This window comes from Cervus elaphus, chromosome 1 (genome assembly GCF_910594005.1).
Source record: "Cervus elaphus chromosome 1, mCerEla1.1, whole genome shotgun sequence".
NCBI classification, from domain to species: Eukaryota; Metazoa; Chordata; class Mammalia; order Artiodactyla; family Cervidae; genus Cervus; species Cervus elaphus.
Genome location: NC_057815.1, coordinates 94,489,109 through 94,506,640, shown reverse-complemented (window position 1 = coordinate 94,506,640; position 17,532 = coordinate 94,489,109). Strand labels below are relative to the sequence as shown.

The 17,532-nt window shown below is 35.7% G+C and overlaps 2 protein-coding genes across 2 annotated transcripts; both read left to right on the top strand.

The window, feature by feature from the left end:
* The first annotated feature begins 424 nt into the window (after window positions 1-424).
* Window positions 425-1,500, top strand: LOC122703176 (olfactory receptor 5T2-like). The gene has a single exon (XM_043917244.1). The coding sequence runs from the start codon at window positions 544-546 to the stop codon at window positions 1,498-1,500; it is 957 nt and encodes a 318-aa protein (XP_043773179.1). The 5' UTR covers window positions 425-543.
* A 12,476-nt stretch (window positions 1,501-13,976) lies between these two features.
* On the top strand, window positions 13,977-14,930 carry LOC122700515 (olfactory receptor 5T2-like). The gene has a single exon (XM_043913450.1). It carries the CDS (start codon window positions 14,010-14,012, stop codon window positions 14,928-14,930), a length of 921 nt encoding a protein of 306 aa, XP_043769385.1. The 5' UTR covers window positions 13,977-14,009.
* The last annotated feature ends 2,602 nt before the right edge of the window (window positions 14,931-17,532 follow it).

The following is a 17,532-nucleotide window of genomic DNA, read 5'->3' as shown; positions in this document are numbered from 1 at the left end:
TTCAGCTTTATTAATGTATTTTATATGACAGTATTTGTTCTGCATTGTAAAATCAATATTAATGTTTCATTCTATAGATAAGCAAATTATAAGAAATCATTTTACACACTTACTCAAAGTAACTAGATTGCTGATATCCTTTCCAGGTATCTGCACACGGATACACTAGGCCATGTTACTGTATGGGAGAAGGAAATTGATTTTAACCAATGATTTGGAGTTTTAAGCTAGTTTAATACGGAAACAACTAATAGGATTCGGTGGTAAACTAGCTGGTTTATCTCATGGACCTAGACGCGTGGATCTGCCCGTGAGTGAGGAACACACGTATTTTCCCCTTTGAGTCTTCAGTGAGCGGCATGAACGCTTGACCCGCTGTCTTGTCACCATGTTCTGATCCAGACTGGGAAATCACACTCTGGCAAAAAATAAATATGAAGACACAAATCACATTCCATTGAGTCACAAAGTTATTCACTCTTTTGGTAGGAAATGAATTGCAAGTTTTGAAAAATCTTTGTGTTTGTTCCATGAGGTATCAAGATGAAGAATGTCACCGAAGTAACATCCTTTTTACTGAAAGGCTTCACAGACAATCTTGAATTGCAAATCATCTTATTCTTCTTGTTTCTAGCAATTTACCTCTTCACGCTGATTGGAAATTTAGGACTGATTGTACTAGTCATTGGGGATTGCCGGCTCCACAGCCCCATGTACTATTTTCTGAGTGTGCTTTCATCTGTGGATGCCTGCTATTCCTCAGTAGTTACCCCCAAAATGTTAGTAGGTTTTATGTCAAAGAACAAAGCCATTTCCTTCCTTGAATGTGCAGCACAGATGTTTCTTGCTGTTACTTTTGGGACCACAGAATGCTTTATCTTGGCTGCAATGGCGTATGATCGCTATGTGGCCATCTACACCCCCCTCCTGTATTCAGGCAGCATGGGACCCAGGGTCTATGTGCCACTCACCATTGCTTCCTATGTTGGTGGCGTCTTGCATGCTTCTGTACACACAGTGGCTACTTTCAGCCTCTCCTTCTGTGCCTCCAATGAAATCAGACATGTCTTCTGTGACATCCCTCCCCTCCTCGCTATTTCTTGCTCTGACACTCACACAAACCAGCTTCTGCTCTTCTACTTTGCAGGCTCTATTGAGATAGTCACTGTCCTGAGTGTCTTGATCTCCTATGGTTTCATTCTGTTGGCCATTCTGAGGATGCCATCTGCTGTAGGGAGAAGGAAAGTCTTTTCTACATGTGGTTCTCACTTAACTGGAGTGTCCATTTTTCATGGTACAGTTCTCTTCATGTATGTAAGACCAAGTTCCAGCTATGCCTTGAACCATGACATGATCGTGTCACTGTTTTACAGTGTCGTGATTCCAATGCTGAATCCCATCATCTATAGTTTAAGGAACAAAGATGTAAAAGAGGCAATGAAAAAAGTGTTTGGGAAAAATTGGTTTATCAATAAAGTATATTTTCAGAGTAAACATTAAAAAATTGAGAGTGAGGTTATGTACATAATATCAAGAAGACATGATGAAATTTTTTTTAGTTTATTAATATATGTCTCTTCTTCCTGGATATTTTAATATAAACATCATAGCTAACCTTCTATCTATGTTATTTTTATATGCAGAAAAATTGTATCATGCATTTGCCCTTTAATATTACCCTATTGATAGAGGTGTCCACACACTCATACACACATGCACACACACCCATACACATTTGTATGTAAAAGCATGCTGATTGACATAACACAAACACACACAGGCATATGTAGATGTAACTTTAGCATAGTATGTATTCTTTTCTTCTTTCATTTTGGTATAATTTGAATGTATAGTTCCCAATATTCACAACTGTAATTAACATTATATCTGATGAGCTTGATCAAATGCTAATAATCAATAGCAAACCCATAGTTCATATGATCCCATACCATGGAGCCATTGGTATCTGAATTCATCTCAAAGCACCCTGATCTGTCCTTAGATTCATTCACTGGCAGCTATCTAATCCCAGTCTGTGGTCTGGGGACCATAGACAACACGTTCAGATCCCTGGTGCTAACTAGCATGCTTATTTGTAAGGATGCATTTCTTCCATTCTTGTTATTTCATTCAGAGCTGGAATGCTAAACAAATCTTTAATCTCTCACAGAAATAAAGTCTAGGTGTTGACATTTATCAAGATCACACATTAAAAAAAGACAAACACAATTCAGAGAGTAATGTATAACTGGCCTGCGTATTCAGCTCTTTCCACAACTGAGTCCCAAACCACTTTTATGGATTTGATTACAGGTCTGGTGCTGACTCAGATTTTAACTCTCTTTTCCTTGGACCATTTCAATTCTGATATGCCCCTGCATAAACCCCCACTCCTCATGCTCAGGCCCAAGAACCTCATTACGGAGGGGTCTCCCCTACATGCAGGTTTAATCCTTGTTTCCAATAGACCTCGTGTTCATTGCAAGGATATGTGTCCTTCAGAAATAACCTTAAGATGCAGTGTTCTCCTTTCCTGCTTTCACTCATTTGTATTTATTAACTTTTAATCACAATTTTGCACAAACTCATTCTCTTCTTAAAGGAGCATCCTTATTTTTAAATCCAAGACAAGCTTCTGAGATTTAGAGTCCAACCTAATGATACTTGTCTGAATTGGGGTTAAGTATAAATTATAATTCTAAAGTTCTTGTGCAGAACCCTCCTACCTGTATTACCTGTACTTGAAAGTGCCAGCAGCTCAGTTGTCTCTTTGCAACCCCATGGACTGTAGCCCACCAAGCTCCTCTGTCCATGGAATTCTCCAGGCAAGAATACTGGAATGGGTTGCCATTTCCTACTTCAGGGGATCTTCCCGACCCAGGGATCATACCTGGGTCTCCTGCATTGCAGGCTGGTTCTTCTTCACCATTTGAGCCATCAGGGAAGCCCTTATTATATTTATTCCTATATAAAAACTCTGCTCTTATTTCTCCTGTTTGGGATACTCTCCTCTGTGCTATTCATACAGTTTCTTCTACTAAATATCAAAACTAAACCATGTTCACTGATATTAGTTATACTTGCATATCCAAACTATGCAAATATGTTGTTGAATAATGTGTGTGTGTGTGTATGACTCAGCATTGAAGAGATTCTTAAACAGACATCAACATCACAAAAATAAATGTTAAGCTTTAAATTTTTAAGTTTTAAAGAAAAAGGAACACAAATATAGGAAAAGTAAACTAGCTGTAAACAAGAGAAAACAGTACAATTATGCATCTTATAAATTTACAAATCATTGACGAGAAGTACATAGAATTATGGTTTCTCACATGGTGCAATGATAAAGAATCAACCTGCCAATGCAGGAGACAAAAGAGATGTGGGTTTGATCCCTGTGTCAGGAAGATTCCCTAGAGAAGAAAATGGCAACACAGTCCAGTATTTTTGCCTGAAAAGCCCATGAACAGAGAAATCTGGTGGGCTACAGTCAATGGGGTCCATCAAGCTTCTCTGTTCATGGAGTTGCAAGAGTCAGAAGTGATTTAGTGACTTTAGCAAGAACAACTAAAGTGATTTAGTGATTTAGCAACAACAACTAAAGACTTCAAGTTAATTATATCCATGAAAAATCCATTGCTATAACAGTCACATTCTGAAATACAGAGGGTTAAGATTTTAATTTATGTATATTGGTACATACTCTACATATATTTACACACACACAGTCTCATAGGCGTGAGATCTTTACCTTAAAATATGTGGTATCAACTTTTTTATCATATAATCGAAAGTGGCTATGTTACTGTAGTTGCAATCACTAGTAGTATGATAATTATATATCTGACTAGCTTAAGCAAGCACAATCTGATCAACAGGAAAACCACAGCTCACCTGCCCCCGTATCATGTTCCATGGGATCACTGGTTCAGACTCCAGTGCTAAGCACTCTGCTCCAACCTCAGATCTCTGCATGGGCAGCAGTCTACTGCCAGTCTGTGGTTCAGAGACCTCACGCATGTGTTCAAATGTGTGTTGCTATTCTTACGTTCTTTGTGCCGGTGCATTTCTCTCCCTCTTATCATTTTTACCTATATAAGAAGAAGTATACAGATCATATGGGAAAGAAATACCAATTTAAGTGCAGAGTTCAAAGAATACCAAGGAGAGATAAGAAAGTGTTCCTCAGCTATCCGTGCAAAGAAATAGAGGAAAACAATGGAATAGGAAAGACTAGAGATCGCTTCTAGAAAATTAGAGATACTAATTCATGCAAAGATGAGCTCAATGGTATGGACCTAAAAGAAGCAGAAGATATTAAGAAGAGTTGGCAAGAATACACAGAAGAACCATACAAAAAAGATTTTCACAACCCAGATAATCACGATGGTGTGCTCACTCACCTAGAGCCAGACATCCTGGAATGTGAAGTCAAGGAGGCCTTAGGAGCATCACTACAAACAAAGCTAATGGAGGTGATGGAATTTCAGTTGAACTGTTTCAAATATTAAAAATAGGATACTGTGAAAGTGCTGCACTGAATATGCAAACAAATTTGGAAAACTCAGCAGTGGCCACAGGACTGGAAAAGGTCAGTTTTCATTCCGATCCCTAAGAAAGGCAATGCCAAAGAGTGCTCAAACTACCACATAATTGCACTCATCTCACATGCTAGCAAAGTAATGCTCAAAATTCTCCAAGCCAGGCTTCAGCAATACGTGAACCATGAACTTCCAGTTGTTCAAGCTGGATATAGAAAAGGCAGAGGAACCAGAGATCAAATTGCCAACATCTATTGGATCATCAAAAAAGCACAAGAGTTCCAGAAAAAAACATCTATTTCTACTTTATTGACTATGCCAAAGCCTTTGACTGTGTGGATCACCACAAACTGGAAAATTCTGAAAGAGGTGGGAATACCAGACCACCTGACCTGCCTCTTGAGATATTGGTATGCAGGCCAGGAAGCAACAGTTAGAACTGGCATGGAACAACAGGCTGGTTCCAAATAGGAAAAGGAGTATGTCAAGGCTGTATATTGTTACCCTGCTTATTTAACTTATATGCAGAGTACATCATGAGAAATGCTGGGCTGGAGGAAGCACAAGCTGGATCGAATATCAATAACCTCAGATATGCAGATGACACCACCCTTACGGCAGAAAGAACTAAAGAAGAAGAACTAAAGAGCCTCTTGATGAAAGTGAAAGAGGACAGTGAAAAAGTTGGCTTAAAGCTCAACATTCAGAAAACTAAGATCATGGCATCCAGTCCCATCACTTCATGGCAAATAGATGGGGAAACAGTGGAAACAGTGGCTGACTTCATTTTGGGGGGGCTCCAAAATCACTGCAGATGGTGATTGCAGCCATGAAATTAAAAGACACTTACTCCTTGGAGGGAAAGTTATGACCAACCTAGACAGTGTATTAAAAGCAGAGACATTACTTTGTCAACAAAGGTCCGTCCCGTCAAGGCTATGTTTTTCCCAGGAGTCATGTATGGATGTGAGAGTTGGACTATAGAGAAAACTGAGCACTGAAGAATTGATGCTTTTGAATTGTGGTGTTAGAGAAGCCTCTTTAGAGTCCTTTGGATGCAGGGAGATCCAACCAGTCCATCCTAAAGGAAATCAGTCATGAATGTTCATTGGAAAGACTGATTTTGAAACAGAAACTCCAATATTTGGCCACCTGATTCGAAGAACTGACTCATTTGAAAAGACTCTGCTGCTGGGAAAGATTGAAGGCACGAGGAGAAGGGGATGACAGGGGATGAGATGGTTGAATAGTATCACAGAGTTAATAGACATGAGTTTGAGTAAACTCCAGGTGATGGACAGGGAGGCCTGGCGTGTTGCAGTCCATGGGGTCCCACAGTGTTGGACACGACTGAGCAATTGAACTGAACTGAACTTATGGATAGTAAATTCATTCAGTAATTCATCGCAGAATGCTGAGACTAGGCATTAGCATTTACCAGGATTGCACTTAATTCTCAAGGATGAAAAAAGACAAGCACAACTCAGAGAGTTAGGTAGGACTGACTGGCATATGGAACTCGTCCCAAGCTAAGCTCCACCACATCTTCCTGGCTTTCCCTGCAGGCCTGGTCCTGACTCAGCTTTGCCTGATTTTTTTGACTCTTTCTGCTCTGTGAGCCCTGGTAGATGCCACTATTCCTCAGTTTCCAGGACCGTGAACAAAGTACAAACAGCATCCCTACCGTGCTCATATTGAGCCCTGATTCCGATAGACTTCATTTTCATTGCAAGGGCATGTCTTTCAAAGTTAGCTGTATCAATATTATATGTAGTTTTCCTTCCTTCTATCAATCCTTCCATTATCATTAGTATTTTTGGGGTGTAAAATGGTTTTAGTTTTAATAGTGCTACCTCGTTAAAATAAAGTCTAAGCTAAATTTTTTCCCTAAAATGGGATTACATTATAAGTTATTACATTCAGTTGTTGGCTAAATTAATCATGTTAAAATACCATGTCAATTAAAGTGGTTTATCTTCCAGTTTATTTTTTGTTACATTCTTTACCATATGTTTTCATATTTTAAAATCTACTGATATGAATAAATGTAATTTTTCAATATTGAAATGTTATTGTGGAAAGTATGTAACTACATACTAGCTTTGCTACAAGGTGCTTGACGTGCCTTTTTACATTCACAGTTGTAAAAATGGAGGTAAGTAAGCACACATAGCAAGATTTGGATTTTCCTTAAATAAGAAAATAATATAAAAACTACTTAAGTCTTCCAGATAAATAGAAGATGTCACCAATGAAACATATTTCAACTTACTGTACAGAGCTGCATGTTTAAGTAAAATAATTTAATATCATTTTTCTGGCAATTTTCCTATTCCATTAGCTTCCATTCAAAACCAGTGTTGAACTGAACAACATACTGTATTTTGGAGATGTACTCTTTTTGCAAACAATAACAATATGATTTTATTATTTTTTTTCTAAAAACACATATTATTAAACTGTTCATTTTGACCTCTGCAGCTTATCATACTGGTACTGACTTTCAAGTTGTATTAGTAACAAGTGAGGAGCTTCTCAATTCATGTTCTTATCTTTGCACGTCCTTGGAAATATTTTTGAAATATATTTCAGTCAAAAACAAATAGTGGATGTTCTTTTGTTACATTATAGCTGCTTATGGGTTTTCCTTCTTCACCCCAACGTCATTACACTGTTTCTTACTTGGTGGGATTGGACAAAGGGAAGTATATGACTTTTTTTTTTTAAAGTTAAAGACATTCTTGTATCTGAACTGAAATCTTAGTTATTGAAACAAAATTAATTACTGGATTCATCACATTAAGGGGCAAATTTTTGGCATGTTAACTTTTGTTTTTCCTTCAGCTTGTCAAAATTAAAAAAGTATTTAAAAGTAGTGAGAAATCTGCCATATACAGGATCAGGTTGAATTCAATAATTTATATAATTTATATTTATGATGTTAAACATGCTACATTTTTACTGAATTTAGTTGTCCATAGCTCAGGAAGAATAAATAAAAAGCTTCAGTTTGCCGTTAGAAGAAAGTCACGTCTTCATTTTCCCAGAAATGTTTCCATAAATCCATGTAGAAGACATTTCTAATGCATAAAATAAATAGATTGATAAATGTGAGTTTAAGGGCTTCCCTGGTTGGTCAGTGGTAAAAAATCTGCCTGCCAATGCAGGAGACCTGGGTTCTATTCCTGGGTTGGGAAGATCCCCTGGAGAGGAAAATGGCAACTCACTCCAGTATTCTTGCCTGGGAAATCCCAAGGACAGAGGGGCCTGGCAGGCTGCAGTCCCTGGAGTTACAAAGAGTCAGATATGGCTTAGGGATTAAAAAACAACAATACAGGCGTGAGTTTACCACACCAAAAAATGTTCATTTAATTCTCACAAAAGACTAGTGTGAAAAAATAACACAATTAATTTTGATTTCTGTATAAATCCATACCACTTATATAATAATTATGGGAACACAGAGACAAAAATAATAATGCATCAGGTTTGAATTGCTATATTAATAAAATAGTCCATAAAGCATCAATTTGTATTAATTTTATTAGTATTAATTAATTTGCATTAGTATATAAAAAAATATGTGTTAATAAATTTGGAGCATCATCAATATTACCTTAATCTTTAAAAATTGTATTTTCTTTTTCTCTCCAAACCTCTCTCCTACTTTCCTTCTCTTCCTGTTTCTTTCTCTTTCTCTCTCAAATCCATGAAACATGTACAAAGATACCCTAGAGAGTAAGATAAAAAAAACAGGAATTCGGTAGAGAAAATAAATACAAATATGCAAACAAATTTTGAAAAATGGACCAGTAGGGAGTCTAGCAAGGACTCCATCACAAAATATAATTTAACTGCTAGGTACAGGAGACATTTTAGTGACATTAGAATTCTAACCCTTGCTTAATTAATGTGCTTGAAATAAAACAATTATGGGAAATTAAAAACCTTATTTGGAGTTAAAAACCATTGAAATCTCAGATTTAGCACTTAGTGACAGCATTAACTTTGAAAGTTACTTATGAACCACACACACACAGAAAAACCTAATTAATTTACCAAAATGTTCAGGTATATTTTGTTCAACTACATGGATATGGTGTAATTTCAGAGCATCTTTTATCAACTGATTAAAATATGTTTCATATGCTAAAATATTATGTATCTGTGAAGGATACACATACATGGAATATAACTTCTAAATTTTACTTAAATCCAATAAAATGAATAGAGAATTTAAAATCAAAGTGTAAAAATAAAAGCACTAAGCAATTAATAGGTCCCAAATAGAAACAAAGAATTTTTTTAAGCTATGCATGCATTTACAGGAGATAAAATATATAATACACACTATTTTATTGATATTAAACTGGGTGAGTCCCAGTACTCTATGCTATAAGAAACCTTAAAATGTCTTTCTGTCACTTCATTATGCCTGTCCCTAAATTAGAATAGCTAATCATCTTTTCTGAAAATTAGCCCAAGCATGAACATCCTTTCTAAATTAATAGTGTCTCTAAAATTAGAATTTATAGGTTGTATTCTGTGATTCAGTATACCAAAACCAAAAAACCTTTACTGGTAAATTTTTTAAGCTTCACAAAGGAAAATTTTAAGAATTAGTACCAATTTTTTAAATAAAAATATAGAATGGTAAATAAAAATTTGTGGACATGTCAATAAAATGCTGGTATGTTTACATAAGTTCTCCTGATACTCTGGTCAGTATAAATTTCTAGTAATCCCTGATGTCTGTTCTTGCCTGTATAGCAAGAAGATGAGTTTATGAATGAAAGTATGTTTTATTTAATTTATGTCCCATTAGAGAATTTATCTATTTCACTATAGAGCACTGGATTCATGATAGAGAAAAGTATGAGGTTTAGCTACTGTCCAACCCCATGGACTGTAGCCAACAAGGGTCCTCTGTCCATGGAATTCTCAGGAGAAAATACCGGACTGAGTAACCATTCCCTTCTCCAGGGGATCTTCCTGACCCAAGGATACTAACCTGCGTATCCTACATTGCAGGCCGATTCATTACCACTGAGCGACCAGGGAAGCCTGCCATTGAGGTACAACATATGTAAATTTATATGTGTATTTAAGGCACTCCACTTGAAGATTTTGGGAAGGGTACATCCATGAAAGCATGACCACTATCAAGGCCATCAAGATATCCTCATTTCTCAAAGTTTCCTCTGTCTCTTTTATTTTTATTATAATTTTATAATAATTTTATATATATTTTTATATATTTTTTATATATTTTTATATATTAAAAATTTTATATAATTTTATATTAATTATAATTTTATAATAAAAACACTTAAGATCTACCTTGTTAGCAGCTTTGAGTATACGCAACAGAATTATTAACTATAGGGACTACACTGTGTAGATCTCCTGAACTTAATCTGACTAGAATAACTGAAAATTTGTATCTTCTGATGATCACTTGTCCATTTCTGCCTTGCCCCAGTCCCTAAAAACCACCATTCTCCTCTTTGCTCCTATGAGTTTGACTATTACAGATCACTCATATAAGTGAGATCTTTCTGTGTCTGAATTATCTTGCTTAACAATGTCAGGATTTCCTCCTTTATTAAAGTTGAGTAATGTTTCACTGTTTGTATATGTCAGCTTTTTTAAATCCATATTTTCATAAATAGATAATTAAGTGGTTTTTATATCTTAGTTATTGTGAATAATGCTGCAGTGAACAGGGGAGTGCAATAGCTTTCCAAGATTCTAATTCCAGTCTCTTTGTATAAATACCCAGAAATTACTGGTAAATTACATAGTATATTTAACTTTTTGATGAAACTCTACAACATTTTCCACAGTGACTGTATCAATTTCCTTTATATCATCAGTGCCCAATAGGTTCTTTCTCCGTATCTTTGCCAACACTTGTTGTTTTTTTATTCTTCAATAACAGCTATCCTAACAGCTCTGAGGTTATATGCAACTGTATTTTTGATGTGAATTTGATAAAATATCCACACTACCCAGGTCAATGAAAGATTCAATGCAATGCTTATCAAAATGACATTGGTATTTATTAAAAAGAAAAAAAAATACTAAATTTTATGTGGTAACGAGACTTCAAATATCTAAAGAAATCATGTGCAAGAAGTACAAAATTGGAGTCATCATACATCCTGGGTCCAAAATATGTTGCAAGGCTACAGTATGTGAACAATATAGTATTGGTATAAAGACAGACATATAGAGCAATAGAACAAAGAGCTACATATTAATTTACATATATTTAGTATTGATATTCAACAAGGGTGTCAACAACACACCAAGGGAAAATGATAGTCACTTTAACAAATTGTGTTGGGAAAACTGGGTATTCACATAGAAAAGAATGAAAGTCAACCATCATCTAACATCATCAACATGAATGAAAATCAAAAGACTTAAACCTAAGTCCTGAATATAAAAATTCCCAGAAGAACATATAAGGGTAAAACTTCATGACACTGTACTTATTAATAATTTCATGGATATGACACCATAAGCACAGGAAACAAAAGCAAAATTAGATAACTGAGAATACATCAAACTAAAAATACATACAGCAAAGGAAAGAGTCAGCAGAGTAAGAAGGCAACCTTCACAAAGAGAGAAAATATTTGCAAACCCCCCTTGAACAGATGTTTTCTTCAAAGTAGATACACAGACAACAGGTTAGTATGAAAAAATAACTAACACCAATAATTATCATGGAAATGCAAATCTAAAGTTTTGTTATAAATCAGGGACCAAAGGACTCTATTCAACAAATACTAACATGCACTCAATCATTCCAGGACTGTTTTCTTTTTTATTGAGTAAATTATCATGTTGCTATTTTGATCCAGGAGGTAATTAGGACATATTCCCCTTGGAGAATCTCCTGTGGTTTCATCAATAATTGAGTAAGTGGATATAAGCATTTCGAGCTACTGTATCTAAACCTGTCTTTGCTGATCCACAGGTAAGAGGAAACTAACTTCAGGTCGAGCTACTGTATCTAAACCTGTCTTTGCTGATCCACAGGTAAGAGGAAACTAACTTCAGGTCATTTGGAGAATAATTTAATATTTGCAAAATAATAATAAGACATCATATCAATATCAGATATGGCATGCAATCCTGTTAGTTGTTGCCTATCACATAGGTGAATAGATACAACAGAGAAAATAGAAGAAATTATATGGTTTTAATTAAATAAGAATGTATTTAACTTTGAAAAATGAGCATCAAAAATCATGTTTGTTGTTGTTATTGTTGTTTGTTGTTTTGTTTTTGCTAGATGGGGGAAGAATGAGGGGAAAGGTGAGTCAGGGAGTTTAGAATGGACAAGTACACACACCAATATTAAAATGGATAACCAACAAGGACCTCCTGTGGAGCAGATGGAATTCAGCTCAAAGTTATGTGGCAGCCTGGAGGGGAGCGGGGTTTGGAGAAGGGATACATGTGCGTGTATGGCTGAGTCCCTCTGCTGCCCACCTGAGACTATCACAACAATGTTAATCGGCTATATGATGATAAAAATAAAAAGTTAAATAATAAAATAAATAAAAAGTCTCAAAAATGGAATGTTTTATTTCACTGAGAGTAGCAAGTGGGAAATCAGCTTCAGAATGAAGCCGTGGTATTACAGGAGGCAGTGAAAAAAGATGAAAAGCAGATGCGTTGTGAGGGAGACCTGGGATTGGATCTTGGCTCTGACACTTACTAGCTATGAGAGCTTCTATAAAGGGGATAGAAAGTAACATGTACAGAACCCACAGTGGAGCATGTGCTCGGTGTATGGTTGTTATTATTTTTCCTCTTCTTTGCAAATTTACTGTTTCATGGTTGGATCAAGATATTTGGAGTATTCGCCTTCTATTAACATTGTATTTTTAGAAGGAGCTTTATGTTATTTTAGAAGCCGATCCTGTATTATTAAATCCTTTGAGAATCAGTCATTTTCTCTTTAAAATTCTGAGTCCTTTCAATATATTCTAATATTGACTCAATTATACCCAGTATAGCTTTCATTTTGGCATCCAGCAGAAAAGCCTGTTTCAGAGAAATTTAGAAATGGCAACCCACTCCAGTATTCTTGCCTGGAAAATTTCATGTATAGAGGATCCTGGGAGAGTGAAGTCCACTGGGACCCAAAGAGTTGGATATGAATGAGCACACACACACACACACACACACACACACACACACACACACATTTAACATCATAAGTCTTTCACTATCTAAACTTAAACTCCCTGTAACATAGAAAATGGAATTATGTGATGTGTGTGTGTATCTTTGGTATTACCAGAATACAAAATTTACAAAGTTTCTTTACTCTCTAAAGAATAAATCAGAGTCATGAAGAGTGAATAGGGAATAAAAATCATCATTAAATTACAATATATTGCATTTCTTCCTAGTAGGATAATGTTTTGGTGTGTATTAAAAATCACAAAACAAATATATGACAAGTAGATAAGGAATAGAATATCTGGATCAAGGATCTAATCACATATATTTTTAAATTATTAGTTATAGTATTAATTTTGTAATACAGCATTTGCTAATATTTTAAAAATACATCTGGTGATCAAAGTTCAATTATATGGTCATCCTAAATTTGTAACCAAACAAGACATATTTAAAGGAAATTGTTTTACATATTTATATTTGTTGCTTTGCATGTTTAATTAGTCTGTGTGGCTGTGTACTATTTTATCTGCTTGATCATTTACATGTATTAGTACTTGAAGAGGGAAAACTTTAGACAGCAATATTAGCATTACACAGGGCTTTTAATCATGAACCTGGCCTATGAACAAATATTTTGTTTCTAAATCCTATGTTGTTTGTCTTGAACAAACTATATCATTGAACTGATGTTAACAATCATAATGGGGCTAATCTTGTGAATCAAACTCCCATTTAAAAATAATAATTCTAATATTGTCAAACATACTAATGTTCTCATTCTACAATTGACTAGACAGTGATTGCAAGCCATTTGACACTTTTACTGAAAGTTCTGGAGTGTTACTCTTCTATTCCAATGATCTGTACACTGATGCTATCTTATGTGTTTGGATGTCAGAAAGAAACTATTCTTTCTTCAATCACTTGGTGTGATTTAAAGTGATTTAGTATGAGAGCAGCTAGTAGAATGCAGGGACACATTACCCAGTTAGCCTGGTGGTTTTGTGAACTACATGGATTCGAGCAGTAAGTGAACACACACACTGACAGCTGATTCCCCAGTGAGCAGCATGGACACTTCACTCACTGCTTTGTCACAGTCTCCTGATCAGCTCCTAGGAAATGAAGCACCACCAAAATAAATGTGAGAGCATATGTCACTCCCCTTAAGCCACACTATTGACTCACAATGTTTTTATTATTTCATAGTAAATGAAATGTAATTTTATGTTTAAATTTGTTCTGTGAGGTGTCACCATGAAGAATACCACTGAAGTTACTCTATTTGTACTGAAAGGTCTCACAGATAATCCTGAAATACAAGTTATCTTATTCTTCCTGTTTCTAGCAATTTATCTCTTTACTTTGATAGGAAATTTAGGACTGGTTGTATTGGTCATTGGGCATTCCCGTCTCCATAATCCCATGTACTATTTTCTGAGTGTGCTATCATCTATCGATGTCTGCTATTCTTCAGTAATTACACCAAAAATGTTAGCAGATTTTATGTCAAAAAACAAAACCATTTTGTTGCCTGAGTGTGCAGCACAGATGTTTCTCTTCACTACTTTTGGGACCACAGAATGCTTCCTCTTGGCTGCAATGGCGTATGATCGCTATGTGGCCATCTACACCCCCCTCCGGTATTCAGTCAGCATGGGACCCAGAGTCTATGTGTCCCTCACCATTGCTTCCTGTGTTGGTGGCGTCTTGCATGCTTCTGTACACACCGTGGCTACTTTCAGCCTCTCCTTCTGTGCCTCCAATGAAATCAAGCATGTCTTCTGTGACATCCCTCCCCTCCTCGCTATTTCTTGCTCTGACACTCACACAAACCAGCTTCTGCTCTTCTACTTCGTGGGCTCCATTGAGATAGTCACTGTCCTGAGTGTCTTGATCTCCTATGGTTTCATCCTGTTGGCCATTCTGAGGATGCGTTCCGCAGAAGGGAGAAGGAAAGTCTTTTCTACATGTGGTTCTCACCTAACTGGAGTGACCATTTTTCATGGTACAGTTCTCTTCATGTACGTGAGGCCCAGTTCCAGCTATGCCTTGGACCATGACATGGTAGTGTCACTGTTTTACAGCGTTGTGATTCCCATGCTAAATCCCATCATCTATAGTTTAAGAAACAAAGATGTAAAAGAGGCAATGAAGAAAATGTTCTGGAAAATTTGATTTAGCTGTAAAGCATATTTTCACAGTAAAAATTGAAGTTAAAAAAATTGAGGTAAGGTTCTTCTATGCCTCAGTATCAAGAAGATATGCTGAAACTATTTTTACATTATGAATGTGTTTCTTTTCTCCCTGGATGTTTTAAAATAAAGATTGCAAATAACCCTCTACATATATTATATTTATATTCAGAAAAAACCCATTTGTTATCATCCATGTGTTTCTCAGTATGTTCCTACCAATATGTGTATATATGTATGTAGAAGCTGTGCTGACTGACAGAACGCTAGCACGGCCAAAGACAAATGTATATATAATCTTTATTTTATAATGCTGTTTATTATTTTATCTCCATATAACTTGGATATATAAACTCCAATTTGCAATTATAAATAGTAGTACAATTATAAATGACTAGCTTTATCAAATACTAATTGATCAATAGTAAAACCGTAACTCAAATGACCTCATAACCTGGAGTCACTGGTATCTGACTTGGCCTCCATTCTTAGATTTATACATTGTCAGTCATCTAATCCCAGTCTGTGGTTTGGGAACCATAGATAACATGTTCAAATTCCTGGTGTTACTACTGCTATGCTGATTTGAAGAAGCAGTTCCTCCTTATTTTAAATTCTTCCAAAGCACAAGCATTATATCCACCTTTGATTTCTCACAGATAATAAAGTCTATTCATTAACACTTACAGAGATCATACTTACATTCAAAAATGACAAAAGAAAACACGTGAGTGAAAATGTGAGGTTGATTCAAAGGAAATTTAGCTTATATGTTGTTAAATTTTACCTTAAATTAGTGCATCCTATAAGATAAACCCACTGTTTAACATGAATAATGGAAATATAGTGTCTTTCATGATTTTTCTATATATTTATATATGTGTGCATGTTTCTTACAAATATTTTTGAAAGGTGAGATTCTGTGATCCAGTGATGGCACTGTGTTACAGTTTTGTCTGTTTGACCAAGATATGTTTATTATGTAACATACAGAAGATTTAGGAAATAAAAAAAATCCTCTTGTACAATAAATAGTAAGCTTCAAATGAGAGATGAAGCTGCAAAATAACACAATGGAAATTGTGGGAAAAAAAAAAGAATTAAAGAATCTTAACAATGTTACGTGTGTGTGTGTGGTCAGTTGTTTCTGACTCTTTGTGACAACAAGAACTCTAGCCAATCAGGCTTCTCTGTCCATGGGATTTCCCAGCAAGAATTCTGGAGTGGATTGCTATTTCCAACTCTTGGGGATCTTCCAGACCCAGGGATGAAACCCACATTTCCTGTATCTCCTGCATTGGCAGACTTATTCTTTACCACTGAATCACCTGAAAAACCCAACATTCCTATAGGAATACTGAATCAATGGGGAGGTTGGCAGAGCTATGAACAAATGAAGGTATTGTTAACTCTGCATGGTGCAGACAGTGACATTGGTCATGTGACAGACAAGATTCAAAGGACACCAGAGGAAGCAACAACATAATATTCAAGAATTTATATCATTGTAACTTCATGGTAAAAAATGTGACTTCATGGTAAAAAATCTTTGGAACTTCCTTTCTATGGTCCACAATTTATCTGTTATTTTATTAATTTTAGAGCCAAGAATATACCATAACTGTATTAATTTTAGGATTAAGTTGATAAAGAAAGAACAGTTGTGCCCTGCACTAAAGTAGTGAATATTCTAGAAAATGATATGTAGGTTGTCTCTGTTTCTTTATCAAAGTCAAAATCATTTTAATAATCATATTATCATAAAACTATGGGCCTTGGAACAAAAATCCCATACTTTATTTCAGAATTTCATGATTGATATTATGTACATTCATTCCCTCACTTACTCACCATTCATCTCTTTCAGTCAGTCAGTTAGCAAGTAACTTTTGAACATCTACTGTTCAAAAGTAGATTTGGGGCTTATTTTAGAAGCTATTAATACAAAGGCAATTTATTTAGACATACTGTATATCCCACAGTACTTATAGACCAGGAACTTGCAAAAGGAAAAAGGGCAAAGGATAAAGGGAAAAATATACCCAAATGAATGCAGATTTACAGAGAATAGCAAGGTAAGAAAACCTTCTTAAGAGAGCAATATAAAGAAATAGAGGAAAATAATAGAATGGGAAAGACTTGAGATCTCTTCAAGAAAATTGGAGATGCTAATGGAATATTTCATGCAAAGATGGGCACAGCAAAGGACAGAAACGTCAAGGACCTAACAGAAGTAGAAGAGATCAAGAAGATGTGGCAAGATTACACAGAACGTTATACAAGAAAGTTCTTAATGAGCCAGATGACTAGAGCTAGACATCCTGGAGTACAAAGTCAAGTGGGCCTTAGGTAGCATTACTACAAACAAACCTAGTGGAGGTGATGGGATTCCAATTGAGCTAATTCAAACCCTAAAAACTGATGCTGTTAAAGTGCTGAACTCAACATGCCTGCAAATTTGGAAAACTCGGCAGGGGTCATGGGACTGGAAAAGGTCAGTTTTCATTCCAATACCAAAGAAAGGCAATGCCAAAAAAATGCTCAAGCTACAAAACATTTGCTCTCATTTCACATGCTACCAAGAT

Coding starts and splice junctions, on each gene's coding strand:
- LOC122703176 (XM_043917244.1), top strand. CDS start 544: ATGAAGAATGTCACCGAAGTAACATCCTTTTTACTGAAAGGCTTCACA.
- LOC122700515 (XM_043913450.1), top strand. CDS start 14,010: ATGAAGAATACCACTGAAGTTACTCTATTTGTACTGAAAGGTCTCACA.